We start from the raw sequence: 24,614 nt of genomic DNA, 5'->3' as shown, positions 1-24,614 counted from the left end.
AAAGCAGAACCCCCCTTTCTTCTTTTGTATTTAACATCATTTCGAATTTTTATTTGTTGAAACGTATGATTGAAAAAAATTGACGATGAACTATTGAAAAAACGTTTGCACAAGTATCGAGAATTATTAACTCGTTTTATAACTTACCCTATCGCGTTTATTATTTATATAATTGATTTTATATTCCATATCTGTTATATCGTTCTTCAAAGAAAAAACAAAAAAACTGGCTTGTTGAAACAAGATACAATGATATTAAATACGTTTTCCCTTTTTTACATTATAGCGATCAATTTTTAACTATATACACACGTATATTGATTTGTCATGTTATTAGTTATATGATCTTATTCTTATCGATATCATAAATACGAACGATCCCTATTTTGATCATCTAAAAAAAAAAAGGCTGTCACTTTTCAAAATGACGTTTACCGATACATACCGGTTTTAACCAGACGATCAATAAATACGAAATTTAATCGTTTTATGGGATTATATACGAAAAGTATTATCATAACCATTAAATGATATTTTTATGTTATATATAAGAAAACTTTTACAATAATTTCGTAAAACGAGTGTAAATAAAAATATGCGGATAAGTTCGATATATTAAGTAATCCTGTACGTGTATATTTTTGTTAAATAAGAAACAATTGTTTATAAAAACTTCATGCCTACGGGTTTATACGTATATGGATTCTGAAAGTGATAAACTTAGAAAACACTTTCCTTTTACTCTTCTCGTCACGGTTGCTTCTACCTAATACTGAATGGCGTCGGAATAGCAAAGGATAAAAGTGTCGTATAACCATGTAATAACCTCTTTCATCGACACCGTCTATGGTGTTATCACTAGCCTTTTCTCCCCCCTTCTCCTTTCTCTCTTTTATGTTTATATCTTTTTTTTTTCCTTGTTCATCGATCTTAACCATCATCTGTGCAAACGTCTACTCACCTGTTTATACCAAAAATATTTCATGGTATACGTTAAAACTTGCATAATATTTGATGTAACATATATGTATGTGATACCTATTAATCGAAAAAAATATTCTTACACGAGTGTAATTATTGTATATAACTAAAATCGAATAATTTAGCATATAATTCGAGATTATATTATTTATTTATATACATATATATATATATATGTGTATATATTTCTAATTACTTAATTAAATATCTACGTAACTGAGATGCTCTAATCAAGAAGATAGTATATACACACGTCAAATTTGCTTTACATCATCGCAAATATAAGATTGATTACAAATAAACTTAAATTATCTAAAGAAAGACAAATCTTGACGTACGATATGAATCTTTGAACGTTTTCAACTTACACAATAATTTCATAATTATTTGTAATTTCGTTTCATTTTTCTTATTACTATTTTATTATAAAATCAATCAACGTCATAACACGCGAAAAGGATTGGCAAAACTTGACAATCATTCCTATTCATTCGATGATGTATCGAGTAAATTTTGATTTCACATTTTTCCTTTAATTCTTTTTTCTCATTCTTATTTTATTATAAAATCAAAATCATCATATAATTCAAAAAAGAATTGATAACTTGACAATAACTATATTCAATGATATATTTGTCCCGTAAACAATAATAACCGCATACAATTAAGAGAAGTTATTGTCTGTAACTGGAAAATCTATACAGAAAGAGAAAGAGAGAGAGAGAGAGAGAGGAGAAGAATGTAGCAAGAGAGAAGACTAGAAGATTGAAAGGAGATGGGGAAAGCTTTTGGCAAACTTCTCGTTCCATATATCGCTGAATGCCAAGGTATCGGAATAGAGAAGTCATCCCTCTCTCTCTCTCTCTCTCTCTCTTTCTCTCTTCGTGTATCTTTGAATACACACACAAACACATCTCCATATCTGATTTTCCGCTCCTCTCTCTCTTAACGCGCACTTGAACCGAAGAGATTCGGGTAACTCGATCTTGTTACTTGAACCCAAGTCGTCGCACGCTTTGCGAGAAGGAAGGAAGGATCAGTTCATTACTCCATGACTGATATTCTCTCTCTCTCTCTCTCTCTCTTACACAGTGACAAACTTTCCGAATATTCGCTATCGTCTAGTAACGTTTCTTGAAGAGCTATATAAGTACATCCTTTTAAAGTAAATATCTAAACAAAATAACGAACAAATTATATAATATATCGTAACAGAAGTGAATAAAGGAATTTATTTTATTTTCTTTTTTGTAGGTGGAGAAGAAGGAGGGGGCGGGGAGAGGAAAATTATTCTAAAATTCTTTTCTTTAAATTATTAATTTTATTAATTAATTTTAAAATTATTTTATTTCTTTTTGTTGGTGGGAAGAAGGAGGGGGGGAGAGGAATATTATTTCTAAAATTCTTTTCTTTAAATTATTAATTTTATTAATTAATTTTTAAAATTATTTCTTTTCTTTTTGTAGGTGGAGAAGAAGGAGGGGGGGGGGAGAGGAAATATTATTTCTAAAATTCTTTCTTTAAATTATTAATTTATTAATTAATTTTTAAATTATTTTATTTTCTTTTTTGTAGGTGGAGAAGAAGAAGGAGAGGGGGGAGAGGAAATATTATTTCTAAAATTCTTTTCTTAAATTATTAATTTTATTAATTAATTTTTAAATTATTTATTTCTTTTTTGTAGGTGGAGAAGAAAGAGGGGGGGGAGAGGAAATATTATTTCTAAAATTCTTTCTTTAAATTATTAATTTATTAATTAATTTTAAAATTATTTTATTTTCTTTTTTGTAGGTGGAGAAGAAGAAGGAGGGGGGGAGAGGACATATTATTTCTAAAATTCTTTCTTTAAATTATTAATTTTATTAATTTATTTTTAAAATTATTTTATTTTCTTTTTGTAGGTGGAGAAGAAGGGGGGGGAGAGGAATATTATTTCTAAATTCTTTTCTTTAAATTATTAATTTATTAATTAATTTTTAAAATTATTTTCTTTTCTTTTTTGTTGGTGGAGAAGAAGGAGGGGGGGGAGAGGAAATATTATTTCTAAAATTCTTTTCTTTAAATTATTAATTTTATTAATTAATTTTTAAAATTATTTTCTTTTCTTTTTTGTTGGTGGAGAAGAAGGAGAGGGGGGAGAGGAAATATTATTTCTAAAATTCTTTTCTTTAAATTATTAATTTTATTAATTAATTTTTAAAATTATTTTATTATCTTTTTTGTAGGTGGAGAAGAAGGAGGGGAGGGGGAGAGGAAATATTATTTCTAAAATTCTTTTCTTTAAATTATTAATTTTATTAATTAATTTTTAAAATTATTTTATTTTCTTTTTTGTAGGTGGAGAAGAAGGAGAGGAAATATTATTTTTAAAATTCTTTTCAAAGTACATATATCATATTTTTTTGTTCATAAGTTAATGATAAATAATATTGCGAGCGGATCAGAAAAGTGTCACAGATGTAAGGACCGATTGTACTTCGTTATTCGTTGTTTTAAGGTTTCGTAGTTAGTATGCGTTCATAGTAGTGTGTGTGTCTGTGTGTGTGTGTGCGATAAGAGAGAACATGGGGAAAGTTTCTATTTGAACGACACATTATCTGTTTTAGGTTGACAAGCAATTCCCGTCTTTATTTGTCGGATGATCTTACATTCTGTCAGAAATAAATTCTGATCGAAGTTACTCGAAATGTGCATAATAGTTGGAGAGAAAATGATACCGCGAATAAGGAAAGACATTAGGAGTTTTGAAAAAATAACAGAAAAAGGGCATTTCTCGTGGAGGTGCAGTCGTGTATGCATAGCGTTGAATAAATTGAGAATCGTATTTTTAAAACTTTAGCCAAGTAGTTTTTTGGTAATTTCATGCTAATGACGGTAAAAAATGTACCTTACGTATATATATATACACGTATATACTTAAAATATTAAAATTCCATTTTCTAAATTCTATGTAAACATTTTAATGATCGTATTATACACACACACACACACACACACACATATATTTATTACACTGATAAAATTCGATATTTAATATGCATACACATACACATATATATATACATACATTCAAACATATCTGAAATATTAAAATTATTTTGAAAATTTACTATCTAAATCATAAACGTGTTGTAATAATACAGAAAACGTCAACCGACTAACGTTCTAACTAAAAATCAATAAACGATATTTGTTTTGTTGTTAATCCTATCTAAGAAAGTGAAGGGTAACCGACCTAAGAGAGATGACTGATTGTTTACCACTACGCAGTAACGTTCGAACGTTGAACGCGACAACATCTCTCGCTGTTCTTTCTCAATTACGGAACCATTTTTACGAATTTCTTATCATCGTCTCGTAAAAGTAAGTGCATAACCTACAACATAATTATATTCTTTATTAATATACAATATACACGCATACACTCACACATATTCGAACTATTAAAATTATATTCGGTGATTAGATCAATTAGAAAATTAACTTCGTTGGGAATAATTCACTTTGATAATGTGTTTTGTACTACTGACGATTGATATAAATACATATACGCATGTATCCGAACGTTAAATCATATAATTACAGTTAAATCGTGGAAATGAATTTCAATGGAACAATATCTCAAATCGTTTAAATCACTATAATAATAATAATAATAATAATAGCATTAATTAGTCAATACATTCCATTTATTTTTGTCTTCCCATTTCTCCTGTACCACGTTTATATTCGCGTCAACGAACGAACGAACGAATCAACGAATGAAATTCTTTTTACGAATCACATATTTCGTTCTGATTTAAACATTTATATAACTCCCCGACACATTCTATTCGTTAGGTAGCTCGAGAGATTCGTTGTTAAAAGAAGCTTCTTCCATCATTGGTAATAACGTCTTTCAGAATTTTTTTTTCTTTTTTATCAGAAGAGCCAAGAGACTTTCCTTGTATAATCGTGGTGTTTCGTGACAGAGACAAACGTATCGCTCGCTTTGAGACAGTTTGTTATAGAGCATCGAATATGATTTACATAAAAAGATAAGCTTCCCTTGTCATCGATGTCGGTAATATAACTTTGTCAGTAGGAACATTGCGGGAACGTTGATAGGTAGGTAGTACGTGTGGTTAGAAAAGAACGAGACCAAAATATATATATAGATGAAAAAAGGATAAAGGAGAAATTGATAGAGAAAGAGAAGGAGAGAAAGAAATAAAGAAAGATATATATATATTTATACATATATAATATTCTATTTAATTTTATTATATAATATTATATATTATATTATTTATATAATTATATATTATATATATATAATATTATATTAATTTTATTATATATATTATTAATATATAATATTATTATAATATTATTATAATATTATTAATTTTTATTATATAATTTTTTATTATAATATATTAATATTAATATTATTATATTATAGATATATATATTTATATTTATACATATAATATTATTTTGTATTATATATTGTAAATATATATTTAAATAATATTGTTTTTAAAAATATATATAACTTCAAAAATAAAAATATTATTATATTATATAATATAATATTATCTCTCTTTTTCTATGTATATATATATATAGGGAAAAGGAGAAAGATAGCGAGATAGCGATTTTCCTCGACATGAAAATCGTTCGAGCGTGTGCACAGAAGTACAGAAGGAAAATATAACGTATTGTATGAACATTCGGTAGCCGAGTACGGGGATAACTTATTGTACGTAATATCCACCGCGTGTGCCCGCGGAAAACGGTACACGTCGATATTCTCGCACGCGACTATTTTCTCTCTTTCATTTTCTCTCTCACTTTTTCTTTTCCTCTTTCGTTTCTCTACTACATAAAACTGAAAACGCTGAGAGAAAGAGATGATTCGTTTAATTCCGTTATACTAGATTTACACTAGAATTTTCTTACCTTCCAATAAGGTCCTAGAAAAGAGAGCTGAAGGTTTTATATTTAAATTAATAAGATTTATTTTTTTTTTTCGAATAATCACTTTTTTTTTACGAGTTAAGTTTTTACAATGGTTTTTACTGTGACACTTGGTTGTTCGATTCAATCTTGTCAGAATGATTACGTAAATTTGATTAGCCCTCTGTTTTGATTTCTCTTCTTAAAATAATGAGTCGTCTCTCGTGTTCTCTTCCTGTTCTACAAACATCAAACTTCATTTTTGTCCACATTATATGAGAAATATATTTTTAATTTTTATTTTCTTTCGGTTTCAAGATTATATTTGCGTACATGATAAAAGAGGTATTCATTTCTCGTTTCTAATGGTAACCCGTGTGTTGCATAAATTTTTTTTCTTTTTTTTTTTGGATCTTTCCAAGATAAGCGAAACGTCAACGACAAATTTCTCCGTTGTTGCTTCAATGGAAAGTTAAATTGAAAAAGAATATTAGAAAATTTTCATTAAAGAAAGAAAATATGTATATAGTATATAAAAATAAAAATAAAAAATATATTTCTTACAATTTTATTCAATACTCTTCGTAGTGCAGTATATTAAATTCGATAGGTTTTAGTTCGTAAGGATTATAAAAGGATTACGTGAGTCATATGACATAAATATCTTATATAAAATTATTATAATACTTAATTATTGATTGATAAATTAATCAAATTGATAGGAGTACTTTATTTTAAACGTGTACGAATTATTTTTAAGTGTATAACGAAGATTCGATGAATTTAATAATATAGTTATTAAAATGACAAGTGAGGGAGAATATGAAACGATAAATACACCGATATAATAGGTATGCAACAAAAAGGGGTTTTCTCGCACGAGCAGTTTAAAACGTGTCTTGCGAGCCCAAGTGGTTGAAAACAAATTGTAAGTTCCGTTTATGGGGCGTGAAAGTGTAAACCCCGTATAACGGATTGTGTCATGACACGATATACAATCTGTTACATCTCGAGAGTTGTTTCTTCACCGACGACGACACTTGTTCCTGTTAAAAAATAAACTAAGGAACTTGTTCATTGATAATAATCACGTAGTTCGAATTCGTACGAGATTCGTTATCATCGTTCAAAATTATTAATTAGTCGGGTCTTAATATTATTGTCAGAGAAAATTTTTTTCTTCCCCTACGATAGAATTATCATCGGATGTAATCTAATCGTAGAAACAAATTTTAACAAATTATCTTAACGACGTCTCATTACATTTCTTTTTTTTTTTTTTCTTTCAATTTAAATTACACGATAATATTTTCAAATTGATAAGCAAATATAATTAATTCAAATAATCGTAGTGAATTTGCATAACCTTTGCAATTCGATTGTTACGATTTATCGAATTAAAGATAACCTTGTTTCTTTTCCATTGCTGTGTTTAATCGATATTCGGGACGAATGATTACAGATAATGATTTACATGATTACATTATAGATAATGATACGAATGATCGCATTATAGATAATGGTGACTTTTGACGATAAAATTAATCGTGTTTTATTTTTTGTTTGTTTTACTTGGGTGATCTTATAATTCTCATATTTTCTATTACTACGTGTAAAATACGTTTCATAATATTTTATATAAATTTCAGTTTGATGATTTCAAATATTACGCTTTGCAAACGTTGTTAATTTAAATTGGAATTAAGTGAACAAGAAAAAAAAACATAGAGGATGGTTCTTTCTTCTACTGTTAAAAAATGTAGGTTCCCATAATTTCGGAAAAAATATCTTTTAAAACGTTTTCAGGGATAAAAGGAGTTTAGAATGAATTACTATGCTAGCACACACACACACACACCATAACACTTTAAATAAAAGACTAGTGTTTACCTGGGAGCGAGATTTTTGGTAAAATAAAATGAAAATGAAAAGGATAAAAGTATTTCAAGTTAAAGAAATTTGATAAGAAAATGAGTGTGCAAAATATTACTCGTATTATTTAAGACACGAAAAGAACAATACGCGAATTGAATAGAATAATGAGTTCTTTCTTCAAATGATTTTGATTTTCATCAAATGTTCAAACGTTTAACTAATGAAATTTATACGATTAATTGTTAAATGATTATTATACGAATATAATGAAAATAAAGTGATCATTCGTTTATGTTATTTCGCGAGTTAAAAAATATTTTTCTCGTGAAAATTTTGATACCTGATAAATAAACTTGCAGCAATAACACGTAGAATAGATGAGGTTTTCTCTTCGAGTTATCGAATTTCTCTTTTTATCGATCGCATGTTATTTTATCCTTTATTTTTGTTAGATGGATTGATTTTGTTAGATTTCTATATCAGACCTTTGTATTTGGAAAATCTCGCACAACGTCACACACATCTATTTAACATTATTTAAATAGAAATTATATATATATACACACATAATAGAAATTAACTTATACTTTAGCTTGTACATAATTGATACGTAATTGTGGTACTATTCTGTAATTAATATTCTATTATATTTATTCATTTCCCTTTTACATCAAACGTTCGGAACATTCAATACATTCGTGATATAATACAATAGATAAATTGGTTATAGATATTTCAATACGATAGAGAGGAATAGTCGGATTATAAAAATAATAAATCAAATGAAATAAATAAAATATGTTGATTCTCTTGTAATAAAAAATAAAAAAAAAAGAAAATAGTAGTAAACCCGTAAGTTTGGGATCGCTAGAAGTTTTAAGGAGGAAAGGAAAGCAATGTAAGATAGGAAGAAAACGAAGTAAATTCTTCCAAAAGACTTGAATTACAGTTCTCTCGTAAATAGGAATAAAAAAATATCTTAAAGCAGCTGAGTTCGAGAGAACAAAATTATTATTATTCGCGGATTATGAAAAGAAAGAAAGAAAGGAAGGAAGAGAGAGATAGATGGATAGGGAGGGTGGATGAGAGTGATGAAAAGAATGAAAGAAAGAAAGAAAGAAAATAAAAAGAAAAGATGTAAGTAGCATAAACTACGACATCAGTGGCAACGTTGATTTCAATCCATTTCGAAAAAATATATAACTTTACCGCGAACTCTTAGAATCCAATCTTGTGTACTAAAGTTATTTCGTTTCTTTTCCTTTCTCTCGTGCGAAATATTGCAGTTACTTTGTATATAGTATTGTAGATACCGAAATATTTGCTAGAAAATGTATTCATGTTTTCCAATCTTATCTAAATGTTATACACACCATTGAAAAGGTTTTATATTTTTGGAAAAAAGTCACGTTACAAACAATGACAATAATTTCGTTACGATTAAAAGTAACAAAAAAAAAATTACAAATAAAAATTGACGCAATATTTTATAGGGAAAACAATTAATTTCGATAATATCTGTTAATTACGTTTACGTCCGAAATATTTTCTTCTCTATTTCTCTCTCTCTCTTTCTATATTAATTTTTCTTCTCTTTCTCTCGTATATAGGTATTGTTTGCGTTACGCATTTTCATGGAATACGAACAATCCCGATAGGAAATAAAACGACGTATGTAAAACTCGCGTGTATTTTTCCGAAGAATTTTGATTAATTCGTCAATTTGTCTGAATATAAATGGAAAACTTTAATAGATAAAATAGAAACGTTTAATAGTAATAACATTGATAAAATCATAGTCGTAATTGAACAAAAGTTAGATTTAGATACTCGATTCATTGTCAACGTTATATATATTTTTTATTTATACTTATATAATTTTTTAAATGATTGTATAGAGTTACAGCACGAAGATTTTATTTTGATGAGGCCAGGAGGGGGTGGGAAAGAGAGTACCGAGAAAACAAGTAACGTGTATATATATGTGCTTGTTGGATACGTCTTGCGGATACGTTTTCAATATTTTACGCATACGATATGTCGATAAAGTTTCCATCGAGATAGATAGATAGATAGATAGGAAGACGCAAAATTCGGTAAGATAGATTTTCTGTTGTTTTTCGATGAAATCAATTTTCCTTTTTTTTTTTAATCCGAAATAAGTCGTGATACTTATTTATATGACGTGGAAAGGGAGGAAGGAAAATAAGGAAAGGAAGACAAGGGAAAAATTGTCTCCGCCAATTAGAAAAAAAAATGAAATTAAAAGGAACGTAAAATAAGTCAATTTTTTGTACAAACACAACTTTGAATTCTTACGATAGTGAGTCCGTTCTTGGGGGAAAGAAGAAAAAAAAACAGAAAAAAAAGAAAAGAAAAAAAAATAAATAAAAGGAAAGAAAATAGGAACAATTCAACGAGTTTATTGTCTTGTCCCTTTTTAACTGGGAACTTCGTTTCTCGATTAAAGGATGCTTGCGACTGCTAATTGGATAGACAACGCGGCGAACGTACAGCATGGTGGATTCATGGTTAGACGGCACGTAGAGAAAACAATGAATCTTGTTAGCGGCGAGCTCGTGAAAAAGGATTAATTGAAAAAACGTCGAGATTTTGTCCGCATGCTTGCTCGTGAAAGGGAGAGGGAGGGGGAGAGAGGGGGGGAGAGGGACAGGAAAAAAAAGATAGGTAAATAAATGTGTTTAAAGAAAGAGGTATAGAGAGAAGAGGAGATAGAGTTTTTTCTAGGTTGGTATTACTTTGTATAGATCCGTTACGTAAATATTAATTTTCCAAGACAACATATTAACATATAAAAGGAAATAATGTATAGAAAATAATGTGTTATATTTATATATTACATTATTTTCATTATTTATATAAACCGTTAATTATTTTTCTTTTTAGCTCGAAACTTTGTTCAACTATCTTCTCCATTGTATATTCGAAACAACCAAGTTCGCTAATACATCGGAATTTTTCTTTAATCCGATCGTAAGATTGATTTCCGTTTATTTTTCTCTTTCTCCCTTCATTAAGTTTTATTTCAAATTCGAAATAATTACAACTAATTAATCAGTTATACGGGGCCAAAAGTCTCTCGGCGGGGGATAGTTTTTTATTTGGTTTTAAATTTCATTCAAAATTTAATCTCTTTTTTCTTTTTTTTTCTCCTTTTTTTAACTTCCATTCTATCTCGCTTTCTTATAACGCGAATTCGATTAATTTATTCAGCCATTTTAGACCGTCGTTTCTTGAATACATAAATAATATTGTACAAAATGTAATTTTATGTATTTATTTCTTTTTCTTTTTTCTTTTTTCTTTTTCTTCTTATTATAAATGTTTGAATTCATGCATTTCGAGGACTATTCAACTATCCCGTCGAGATTTTGTTCATTTAACAAAACCCTCAAATATTTTACTACTTCCAGACATATCTTTTATTAATTATCGAGGGGGAAAAAAAAATATCAATTAGTCAATCGTACATTTTTAAACAGTTTTTGTAGAAATTCAGGATAGAATATTCTTAATGATGAAACCTTAATAGATATCTTTCGAAATATCTGAAATTATATAAATTAATTACTGCGAAGTTACAACATGTTGAATAACTAGATATAATATTTTAACATCCGTGAAAGCTCGTTTTTGTTAATTTAGAAATGTACGTATTTGTCTTGCCAATAAAATTTTCATTTTACGTTAGAGTATTTCAGATATGCAAATTTAAATACGTAATCGAATAACTTTTACTCGACAATATTCGTGTGTATCGTAACTTTTTCTTTTTTATCAATAGATAATCGTAGAAGTTGAAAACGTTTTACTTATATTTTGTCAATTATTAAATCGATAAAAAACAAAAATACGTTTAACATAAATATCGTGTTCGTAAATTTTTCGAAAAAAGACAAAATCCGAATAAAAACCACGGAAACTTTATTTTCTTTTTTTTTTTTTTTCGTAGAGTTATGATATGTTCCAGATTTAACGGATCGTTAGTTGTATAAAATAGTTCTCGTGAGTGCAATTCTCCTCCTCTTCCTGCTCCTCCTCCTCCTCCTCCCTATATCCCTCCCTCCCATGTTTGATACATTTAAAAACGAAACTCTTTATCAGAGACGCATCGGTTTTAGTTTTGGGTTCGTAACGCCGATACGTCATTCGTGGACGTTCGACACTTTTGACGGAGAACGAACACATTTTCTTTTGCGTGTCCACCCCCTCCTCCCCGATGGTTCGTTCGGTTGGTACGTTATGAAAAAATGGGGGAAAAAAAAAATAAAACTAGATGGAATGAAAAAGAGTCAATCCATCAAATCATTTGGATCGGTGGAGTCTTAATATACTCGAATTTCCTGCGAGATTTGTTTGCACATAACGATGGATAGATAAGTCTCTCTATGTATTATATATGTACATACATATACATCTATGTGTATATAGAATATGCAATAGAAAATACAATGGTAAAAACCTAGCGGTGGTGTATTACTTTCATTTTCTTTTTATTAAATTTTGTTCTTCTCGTATTACAGTAAATACAGAGTTTTCGATATACCATATTGTTCACTTTAAATTAAAAACTAAAACATGTGCGATATTTTTGAACTGATAGTACGAATATAAAGTTAGTCCAGAAATGAATAATTAATTATTTGACTGGGTCACGCAATACGATCAACAACCTGTTCAAGTTTTATATCAATAAGATCAAAGCATTAGATCGTATTGCTGAATTGACGGTACGCTTGAATGCATCAATATATATATATATATATGAATATGTGTGTGTGTATTATTGCATTATTGCGTATACTTTTCATCTTTCTAAAAGAGATTTTATCAAAGACTCTTCTATATATAATATAACGTATATAATAATTTATTAAATTATTTTCACTTCCAAATGATTTAATTAAGCAAATATATAAATAATAATATAATAATTTGATAAGAATAATACACGGTATCATGTGAATAAATGTAAATTACATATATATGTATATGTAAAGGTAAATCTTGAAACAGATAGTGAAATATTGCATAAGGTTCTATTATTATTTCTCATTGTACTGGAATTGTTCTTTTTTTTCTCCTACTGCCACCACCTTTCACCCCTTCTTCTTCCCCCCCACCCTACCATCCTTCCCCACTATTTTTCTTCCATTACGAATCCATCCGTGACACGTTCCACCTCTTGCATTCTCTTTTACCGTATCTATCTATCTCTCATTCTATCTTTTTATCTTCTCATTCTCTCGATTTCGTTCCGCTCCACCCCCAATGGCAGATCGCTATTTTATGTCCTCTGCAAACAATCACCGTTATAGTCAACCCACGTGTCCCGATCCTGCTTTCGACCTACAAAGACATACGTTGACCCTTCGCAGGACCAACGAGTTACGGTACATCGAGTTTTAACTTTTTTTTTTCTCGCTTCGAAGGATACTTATCTTTTCGAATCTTCGTTTTGATTCGATCTAATATTTTACCGTGACATACATTTTTCTATGCAGAGTTCAACTTGTACGACGATAAGAGAGGAGTGGGCAGGGGGGTAGAGAGTGAGGAATAAAACGAGATATGTAACAATTTTTCAAATAAAAGTTCCCATGTTTGCAGAGAATCATCGTCCGAGTTTAATTTTGACTTGCTTTTTTTTTTAAAAGTAGCGTGATAAATTTTTGTCTTCTAAAAAATAAATATACCCCAGTATGCTTATGATTTGAAATTGCGTATACACATATTTTTAATACAAATAGTTCATTAATAATTATTAATATCATTTTTCCAACTACCTTTGATCAATTTTAGATTCCTATCGTAATTATTTTTTATTTTTCGTGATAAAATTATTATTACGTAAAGGATGACAAAATAATTGAATAAAAAATATATGTATATATATATTACGTAATAATATATATTTACTAATTAATATTTATTACATATTTGTTTGATCATACTTTTAACGGGAGTAACGAAATATTGGAAATAACTTGATAAATACTTTTTCCTTATTTTAGATCCAAAGTTTAAGGAACCAATTGTCAACGTGACTGCCCCCGTCGGTAGGGAAGCTATGCTGTCGTGTATCGTACAGGATCTGGCAGGATACAAGGTAATTTAAACTTTTAAATTAATGTAATTATAAACGGGGTCGTAATAGAATCTTCACTAGATGTTTTCTCCATCGTAGAAATTTGATTAAGTACTCGGACCGTATCGTTCTCTTATTTTCACTTCGCTTTTTTATTTTATTTTTTCTTTTTGTTAATATTTTCAAAATGAACTTTCGAAATATCACATTTTTAAAAATAGACGACCATCTTACAATTTCTTCTTACCTTCGTTCGTTCGTTCGTTCATTAAAAGCATCTGTCGTGATGCTTATGTAAATTCCAAAATATTTAACCGTGTAAAGTTTTTTAATTAGTTATTTCCGAAAGAGGAAATGCGAAGGGTGGGGATGGGGAAACGGGAGTGTAGTGGGGTGTGGATGGGTAAAGTGAGAGAAAAAATAAAAATCAAACGAAAATTGTTTTTTTTCCCCGCTGCTGCCTTCCTTCAATTATTTACTATTCACGTGAAAGAATGTTTTTTTTATACCTATTACATTGATTTATATCTTTTCCCCAATTGTTTGGCTGGTTTCTACGAATAAGTGTGTTTAAAGTACTAAAACCGCAGCCAGTTATTTAACTTACTCTCTTAACGTTAATGGCTCCAAGCTCGAGTGATTTTAAACGAAAATTCCAAAACTTTTATCAAGGAATCATCCGCGGTGCTATCGCAACGTGGTATAAATTACCATCGTTCGTTTTTTCCTTCTCTTTTTCTTTTTTTTTCTTTTTTTATTTCAACTACGACCAATTCGTCGTGCAAATTTCGTTTTTACTTTCTCCCTCTATACACAGAGAGAGAGAGAGAGCTTTCACGGAATGAGAGAAAAATTGATGATTATCCTGAAATATGAGTATCCGTTGGATATCGAGTAGTAGCTCAACTTGCTACCCGTTAATTAACTTATATCGTTGCTAATTGTCATTGTGTAGTAGTAGTCCACACGCGATAGTTACGTATTTCTATCCGGGTGTGATTTGTAGGACTCTCGTTATGATTAGAATAATTAGTTTGTTGTATAGATCTATAACATTTGAAAAAAAAAATATATATATATATATTTATCGCAATAAAACGAGAACGATATAATTCGAGGATAGAATTACGGGATATCTGCCATTTACAAAATAAATAATATTCTCGTGTATAAGTGTATTTAATATTTTATACAAACACATACACATATACATATATAATACGTAATATTCAAGCTCCGATATAAATATTCAAAATACGTAGGACAAATTTATGATAAAAACTATATAAAGTAATATATACACTCTTAAAAAAAAGAAAATAAAAAAACTAATAAAGAATTTAATAACAATGTAACGTTAAGTACAATGTAATTACGATATTTGTTACACGACGATTGTAAAATGTCAAAGATTCAAAGAAACAAACAGGGTCGCGTGTAGAACGAGGAAAAGAAAAAACAAAACAAAATTCCAAAATATATATAGCGAAAAATGAATAGTGATGGGGATGGGGATGGGAGTGGGGGGTGGGAGGGTGTGGTCGTAGACGAGTTAACATTTTTCAGTGCGAGTTTCCGCGTCTAATTGGAGCCCACCGAGGATGAAGTGCACTCTTTGCCTTAAACATTTCAGTTGATTCGTTGGGACGGTAATTACGAATAAAGGCTGAAAAAAAAAAATATAAAAAATAGTAAAAAAAAAAAAAAGGAAAAAGAAAAAAAGAAAAAAAAAAGCCAAAACGTCGAGTGATTCTCAAAAGACGAGTGTATTCGGTTTTTCATTCTGCTCCTATAATTTTGCTAATTAATCAAGCGAATGGCGGTAGTAGTCGCCTTTCTCTTTCCCTCCCCCCTCCCCCTCCCTCCCCCTCCCTCCCCCTCATCGTCATCTCATAGCTCATCGTCCGACAGGGAGGAAAAAAATATTCTCTATTCCTACGGATATAAGGATTTTTCTCTTCGAGTTTATTTTTTTTTTCTTCTTCTTCTTCTTCTTTTTCCTTTCTCTTTTAACTTAGGATGGTTAAACGAGGTCAACAGACTAAATAACCTTAAGGATGTCCACTCGTTCTAACAGTCGAAGAAGCTTCCATTTCGGTGAACTTTTCCAAACTGTCTATCTTTTTCTTTCTTTCTTCCTTCCCCTTTCTCTTTCTCTTTCTCTTTCTCTTTTTCTCTCCTCCTAGTTTTACTGATAATTAATGAGATATATAAGATACATTTTTTTTTCTTCTACTTTCCTCTCTCTTCACCTTTTCATTTAACGGATTGAATTAAATCGCCAACTATTTCAGAAGTGAACTTCAGTTGGAAGGAACTCGTAAAGGAAAAAGATATTCATTCTGTATTGGAACGGGGATGAGAGTAAAGGTGGGGGTGGGGGTGGGTTGAGTCTGGTAAAGTGACGAATTTTTTCATTTCGCTTGAACTCGTACGACCGATGGACGAGAAAAAAAAAGAAAGGAAAGATTAAATTAATAAATGTCTACAGTCGGTTAGCGAAGATTAAAAAAAAAAAGGGTTAAAAAGAAATGATAAAAACGATGGAAATATGTTGTCAATGAAGCTTAGGTGAGTCGGGGGTCTTGGACGCGAATATTCTGGAAAAGTTTTTGATACTTATTAAAGGTCAACGTTAAATAGACTTTCATAGAAGTATACGTGCATGTATGTATTATATATATATATATGTGTGTAATATATATATATATATATATATATACTGTAGTTTCTTGCGAGTTTCATTTTATCCTTTAGGTTGAGAGATCGCACGTAAAGGATAAGACGTGTGTGCAAGTAGAAATGTACCCCAAGGTTGGTTCAGTGACTCTCGGTCGTTTGCTTTAATCAGCCCGACCACGATGAAGAAGCTCGCAAGTTGGTCGATCTGGGGATTATTATTCAAATACGACCAACGGTTACCTATGTATGTACATGCATAGGTATACCGAAAAGAAAAAGGAACGAGTATTAGAGAGATAATTGAGCCGCTGAGAATTACAATGGTACTGGTGCTGCTGCTGCTGGTGCTACTGCTGGTTCGCTTATTTCTGTGTGTTTCGAAAGGCAAACGGGTTTATAAAAAATTTCACGAGAATATGGTAACGCACGTTAGCTTCGCGTTTATGCGTTTGTCTCCTTTCCCTATGTTTCAACGTTACCTCCAATCTAAAGCTGGACTTTCCATTAAAGGAACCGTATAAACAGAAAAGATTATTTTTCTTTCATTTTCTTTTACGATGAGAAATAATATTAAAATAGAAAATAATTGTAATATTATTATAATTAAAAATTTATATCGGATGTGTGTAAACAATTGGGCGGAAAACGATGAATTTGTTTGTCCTATAGAATTAAACGCGAATTTAACATTTAAATTTCGTTGATTTAAATAATCGGATAAGTATGCAGTTTCTTTTTTATTTTTGGTTTTATTTTATTAAAAACATTTATTAAAAACACTCGTATTACGATTGTTTTTCATTCGCATTCTACGCATCATTCTCTACCCATTCGTTCGTATTTCCTAGTAATTTCTTTTGATATGCGATATTCATCATATTTCACAATATCTGAACTTCTTTATATAAGTTTCTATAATATGATAGAAATAGTCAAAAGGATCGTGAAATGACGTTGAAGTTGTCACGTCTCGTTGAAATTAGCTCCATTACCTTTACGAACGTATTCTATATTTTTCCAAATACATGTTTTTTATTTTCTTATTTTTTTTTTTTCAATTCTTTTCTTCCTTGCATCTTTTATAATACATTAATATCTCTAACGTTGACTCGTTTAAATTACTAAAATATTACTAAACTGTTATTTTGTTATTTTATAATACATGAAAATTATATATTGTCTTAGTTTCAATCGATATCGTCAAAAATCCCGTGTTAAATATTTAAAAAAGGAAAAAAAAAAAAGGATATACATATTCTTCCCCTTTATTGTTAATAAATAATAAAGTAAATATACGCATCGGTGTTGAAAATTTATACGAGAGTCCATGGTCGAACGAATGGATGAATATTTTTCAATATATATATATATATATTTGACGGTACACCTACTCGTTGATCCTTGAACGTATTCGTCTGACTCGGTTTTTCCAATCCCCTGCTTAAAATCCATCTTCGAAAGTAGGGAAGAAAATTGGAGTGAAGGGGGAGTAAAAGACTTTCGGAGCTGCAAAGTCGAGAGTCTCCCACTGAGAAATTAATGGTTTTACTCGACTGCTTTCTTTTTTTTTTTTATTTTTTTTTTTCTATCTTTCCCTCTTCCTTCCTTTTATTTTTATATATGTTAATCGTTAGAAGAAAGATGAAAACCCGTTAATTTATGAAATATCTATACCTATTAAGATACGAAAAAAAAGGTAATTTCAATGAAATAATATATGAATTTAAAAGAAGGACGAGTTATTAAAAAGTATTCAATGGAAATTTGATTAAGATTAAAAAAATAACATTTAGTATTTGAAAAATTTAAAAAAAAAAATGAATGTAAGCAAACTTTAGAGACGAATTGTAATTATTTCATAAAAAGATTGATTTATGTGTACGATAAAAAAAAAATTCTTGTTCACGCATTGTCTAGTTATTCCATGAAATAACCGGAATAATACGATTTAATGCCGGAAACATATACGCGAATACCACCAGGTGCACCCGTGAAATGCATATAATTACGAACGCTTTTAACTTTCCTCGTGGTCGCAAACGGTGATCCTCTATTACCATCACCCTTAGGAAAAGGGTATTAACTTCTCAACGTGCAAGACTTTTACGAGGAACTTTTTATGCGTGGGAGAAAAAAGTTAGTCGTGACTACTTCCGCTGTTTATTTAGATAAACGTAAACAGCTAGATTCTCATAGAGGAATCGTTCTTATAATTATACTTAAAAAAGAAAAAAATAAACAAAAAAAAAGAAGAAGAAAAACAAAGAACAAAGAAACATGTAATTACAGAAGTATCATAGTGAAATTAAAAAATAATCAATAGACGCAAAATAATTGTAATATTTTTCTTTATGTTTCTATATAATATTACTATACTTATATTTCTTTCGTGAAAATAATTTTAGTATCATATTGCAATTGTTATCACTCTTATATAACAATTACATGTAAATTATTATCAAGATCATTAGTCATAACCATTTTAATCGTAATAATTAGTAAATGTTTCATATCAACTGTTCGAATCTATATATTCAATCATTTATTACTCAACGCATCTGTCATCATTAATCAATCGCCAAAACTGTATTATTAAAACTAATATATCATATTGACGTAGCTAGCGAACAATTTAGGTATACACACATACACACATATATATACATACATACTCTATCACATTTGCAGTAACGTTAAAATATGAATAAAGACAAAATCAACATTATTGGCATGCTGCTGCTGCTGCTGCTGCTGCGTTTACTCGGCTCGATGATAACAAACGTCGGTTTTGTGTAAAATTTGATAACGCAAGGAAGGGGTTCGAGAAACGAGGGGCATACGAATGCGAGGATAAGTGATACAATTCGTAATTCCTTTATTCTTGATTATCAGGATCAAGGAGAAAGGATGGAAAGGAAGGTAAAGGATAGGGAACGAGGTAGTATGACAAGGTGGATGAGTTTATACTATGAGTTTATAATATGTGCTAGTGATATCGGGTTGTTGGGATATTTAGGGGGATTCAGGAGGGATTCTGGAGAGGGGTAGGGTTGGATACCAAGCTAGGACTTTGTTATTACTCTCGGATATAATGGCTAACGGGTCGCGGCTTTTCTCTCGGTTTATGGTTTTCCCCGAGAACTATCGTCGCGGTTTGAATTTTAATTGTGAAGTTCTAACCAACATGCGTTTGACTCTTCCACGGTCACACATGAGCGTATTATAAAACATAGTCTTGCTTATTCGTAGTGGTATGATCTGATAACGTGAAAACAAATTCGTTTTATCGTCTTGACTAATAATCATTCTCTAATCGCAAAATTTTTATCATAATAATTAAGTACGTTGCGTAATATCGTCGACTGGGGATGTTTAAATTATTTCTAATTTTCGTTTTGAGAAGTAAATCATTGCGAAATCGTGTATGTGTGTGTGAATGTTTTTTTTTTTTTTTTTTTAAATGGAAAACGATTTAATGAAATAATTTACACAGTTCTTCGCTGCATTATTTCGGACGTTTCGTTGAGAGGATTTTTCATCGATAGGCATTCCTTCTCTTTTTCGTTGCTACTCGAAAGCACTTAGATTCGTTTGCTACTTCTTCTCTCTTTTTTCACATTTTATTCAGTTTTTTACTCTCTCTCTCTCTTTCTTTTTCTTTATGGAAGTAAATGAGAACCAAGTTATGCAGTCTCAACCATCCCATTGGAAGATACTGAAAACTCAGCAAGATTAAGAGCGTGAAAGAGTGTGAAACAATGAGAGAGAGATAGAGAGAGAGAAAAAATGAGCTAGAGAATACTCTAGACTATACTTCAAATCAATTTGAATTACAATTATCATCGAAGCATTCGACCGATCACCTTTAGACAGAATAAACTCATCGACTTTTCAGTTCACGGGACTCAATTAATCATCCCATTCCTCTTTAAACATCGATGCATCTGCTAATTTTAAAGTCTCTCACTCAATTCAGCACTCCATAATGACCTCAACCGAGTATCATTATAGAATAACGACTAACTTCGTTGGTTTAAATCCTCAAATTATTATTCTCGCGAGATGGTTCGTTTATTCAAATTCGTCGATTTTAACTGCTGATTTTATATCATTGACTTATGATCTTGGAAAAATATTTTCTATAAATATACATGTATATATATACTACATTTATCATTTTAATTTTTTTTTTTTTTATTAATATTACTGAAATTTAAGATAAACTTGTTTTTATTGTACGTGATACGAATTTGTGCTTGAGCTGGTTGCTAAATAACTTTTAAGGGAAAGAATAATCATCGAAATAATCAGAGATTTATTGATTTTATTAGTTTGGTCGTTAACACCTACGGTGGTGATATAATAAATTAATGACGTTAATATAGGTCATATCAGATCTATCGTGGACAAATGTAAAATTAGTAATGAAATATATCTCATTGGGAAATAATTGATTTTTCAATCAATAGTATATCGATACACAATATTACGCATATAAACTATTATAAATCTAACAGAATAGTGAATACGTTTAAACGTTTCGAATTTCGATAGATTTGTTTAATACAATATATTTAAAGAATCGTATAACGTAACTTATTTTTATCTGTTAAACGAAATATTTTTCTTTTTTTTTTAAATTGTAAAACTTAATAAAGTAAAGTTCGAAGTAAAGCAATCGCGTTAAGTTTGTCGACAAATAATTGACGTAATTAAAAGTTCCAGTTAAAAAAGAAGAAAGAGTAGAGGATTGATTAGTACGGTTAAATTAACAAAGACGCATGATAATAAATATGGTGGCTCTCGTTTGTCGTTGGTTAGGTCAATCTTATTGAGCACTTTCCTCACCATCGTATTTTCCAACTCGTTAATTTGCACGCGATTTTAAGTCGAAGTAAACTAACGGGACGAGGAAAAACTTAAGTCTTGTATAAAAGAATACCGGTGTTTTTAGTAGTGTACCGCTGTGATATACATTGTGCTATCCATAATTTTGAACAAAGAAACATAATTAAGGAAAGCGTGCGCGAAACGTCCGCGTCTACTATATAATACTTTTTTTAACCAGAAGATAATATTTCCGGGGCCTTGAATACCGGGTGCAACGCTTAACGAGTTGAACAGGAGGCGGGTGGCGGGGGGCGTGGGGCGGGGGGGGGCGGTTTGTTGCGGAAAACTTTTCTTACGCAAAGTATATCAGACTTTCTTTCTTTCTTTTTATTTTTATTTTTTTTTGCAAGAAGAAAGTATACGAGGAAATTATTGCAAAGGTGTTGTTGTTGTACGGAGTTATAAAGATTGGAAAGACTTCGACGCGATATATTTTAACAAAAAAAAAAAAATAATAATAATAATAATAAGGTACAAAAGTGCGTGGAAATTTTGTTAAAAATAAAATGAATATCTTAGTTATATGAGCAAATCGTTAAATAAATCGTTGAAACGAATCTAATTATCGAAGTATAATAACGTTGATACACGCAAAATTAAAATGCACGACTGAGCGCACGTGTTGTTGTTTTTTTATTTTTCTATACGAATGAATTAATTTAAATATTGAACAAAATTCGCGATGTTGAAAGAAATCATTTCATTATATAATTATCTTTTCTTTCAGAAATATAATAACATAATATAATATAATATAACGTACTAGTAAAAAGTAACGAATAATGAAGAAAATATTTAGATATTCTTATTGAAACGTTTCACGTTTGATATTTTTCTATTTTTAAAGAATTGGATAGATTTTTATTCCCTTTTATTTTAAAATACACATCATACGAGACTGAGGATAAAGAGAAGAGAGAGAGAGAGAGAGAGAGAGAGAAATACTCGGGAAAGAGAAACGACGAGAAATGTTCGAGAAGTTCGATTGAAATACTCCTTTAGCGAGTCTTCTTAATTGCACTGTCCGCTTGTGAGTTCCGACTCTATAATTAACCGCGAGTCAAAGGATCGTACCGTAAGATAATGGTTTGGAGCGAAAAGCCATAGGAAAGCTTGTGTTCACGACTACTACGCGTAGCCAATTACCTGGCTAGATCTAAGAAACAGCGAGAAAAGAAAGAAAAAAAAAAGAAAAATAAAAAAAGAAAAAGATAAAGAAAAAAGAAAAAGTAGAGAGAGAGGGGGGGGAAAACCTTATGCTCGAAGTAAAACTATGATTTCTGTTGCGTCACGGGTTGTTGTTAACCCGTTTCTCGTAAAATTTCATATCACTATTGTTTCCCCCACCCCAAACCCCTCACCCCCTCACCCCCTCCACCCACGAATAAATCCTTTTAAACGCGAGATAACTTACGTGCTCGTATTATAAACGAAATGGGAATGTGTATATCGACTTCTTATTGAAACTGTATTACGAAATTACGATTTCAATATATCCCTGAGGTAAAACGATAGTACGGAGCATTGCAATTCAATATTAATTTTGATAAACGAAATTTGTTATAGAGAGATAAGGAACAAGTTTGGCTAATGCGTTTTCAATGAATAACTTTGCGTTTGATTAACATGATGTTAGAAATTAAATAAATATTTTATGTTAAAAGTAAAAACAAGTTGGGGAATGTATTACTTCTTTTGACACGCTTTTTTCTATGGGATTATCAATATTACGTAGTAACGTGATCTTTTCCTTAGCATTCTTTTGCATGATCCTTATCTCGTCAAATTACGTTTCTCAAAGCAATTGAAAAGAAAACGAGAGAGAGAAAGAAAGAAATAGGATACGATCGTTGAAATAATAATAATTATAAAAAATACGATGAATAAACGAGATAATGTTTTCTGTTTCTCGTATAGATAAAAATTTATATTCGTCACTATTTTTTGGAATAATTTAATTTATCGCACGAAAACATAGACGTTACCTTAACGAAAAGAATTCTTTTTTAGTAATATTAGTATGAAAAAAATAAATGCAATAAGTTTAATTACTTTGTATTATCGTTCGAACGAATCGAAACGTGTAATTGATTTATTGTAATCGGAACGTGTAAGATTCAAACCGTTACGATAAGGTTAGCATGATAAATCAAGTAACGTCGTTTCTTGTTTTCATTTTTTTCTTTTTTAAAATAGTATGTCTTCCATGTCAGATTTCAATGAGCAGTATACATCGTGAAAAACCTAGTGCATTTTTATCGTTTCTCATACATTTTCAGAATGATTTCCTTCTGTAATTGACCTTTCAGAACAAAGCGCGCATCGAATTACTAAACCGAAAATGCTTTGAACTGACGTATGACGTTATGAAGTATGAGCCTTTATCTTTGAAAATGATACGTCCTGGCAATGATATACCGTGAAGATATTTTTTTGACAAAATCTTTATTACATGCTATTAAAAAAGAAATAGAATAATATCAAGAAAAAAAATAATCAAAATTATATAATGGTAATAGAAATTAAAATGAATTCTACTTCACTATTGCTAAATTTACTATATTAAAATATCAATCAATCAAAAATATAATAAAATATTACATCAATGAGTGTAATTAAAATTTTTTCATTTTCATATTTTAATAAATCATATAATTTTATTTTACATTAATGAAAAAAATGAATAGAATGATTTTTGAAGAATGATCACTGTCGTTAAACAATAGTAAAACAATCAGTCGACCAATCAGTGGATTAGATAAAAACAAGGGAAAAATATCACTTAGGTATGAACATGTGGACTTTGGCACGATGTACAATGTGTTATTTGTAGGAAACAGTATTTCAAATGTTATTCTCTACGGATAGGGTAGGTCCGATATGAGGTTCGGAAGTAGCAGAAAGGGGGAGAAAGGTGGGAGAAAGGGAGTAGAAAGAGGAATGAGAGTAGATAAAGGGTGGAAGCATAGTAGTAGGAAGGTTGCAGGAACCGCAGCTGTATGACATTTCGTAGTGACATTTCGGGTAGACCCTTGGGATCGCACCTAATGCTCCTCCACCGTCCGTAGACTACTTTGAAGACCTTAATTACTCTAATATCCCCATCATTATGGCGAGTTACCGTGTCTTGGGCTGG

At 30.2% G+C, this 24,614-nt stretch overlaps 1 protein-coding gene across 2 annotated transcripts in view; it reads left to right on the top strand.

Moving 5' to 3' along the window:
- The window catches only part of LOC122516586 (opioid-binding protein/cell adhesion molecule homolog), a 160,922-nt gene that overhangs the window by 91,406 nt on the left and 44,902 nt on the right, over positions 1-24,614 (top strand). For both annotated transcript variants that reach the window (XM_043634526.1, XM_043634525.1), the window contains exon 2: positions 13,833-13,927. In XM_043634526.1, coding sequence (XP_043490461.1) covers positions 13,833-13,927 — 95 coding nt within the window. The remainder of the gene's footprint in view (positions 1-13,832; positions 13,928-24,614) is intronic.

This window comes from Polistes fuscatus, unplaced genomic scaffold (genome assembly GCF_010416935.1).
Source record: "Polistes fuscatus isolate 324 unplaced genomic scaffold, CU_Pfus_HIC Scaffold2, whole genome shotgun sequence".
Classification (NCBI taxonomy): domain Eukaryota; kingdom Metazoa; phylum Arthropoda; class Insecta; order Hymenoptera; family Vespidae; genus Polistes; species Polistes fuscatus.
The sequence above is the reverse complement of the archived record's forward strand: the minus strand, read 5'-3'. Positions and strand labels throughout refer to the sequence as shown.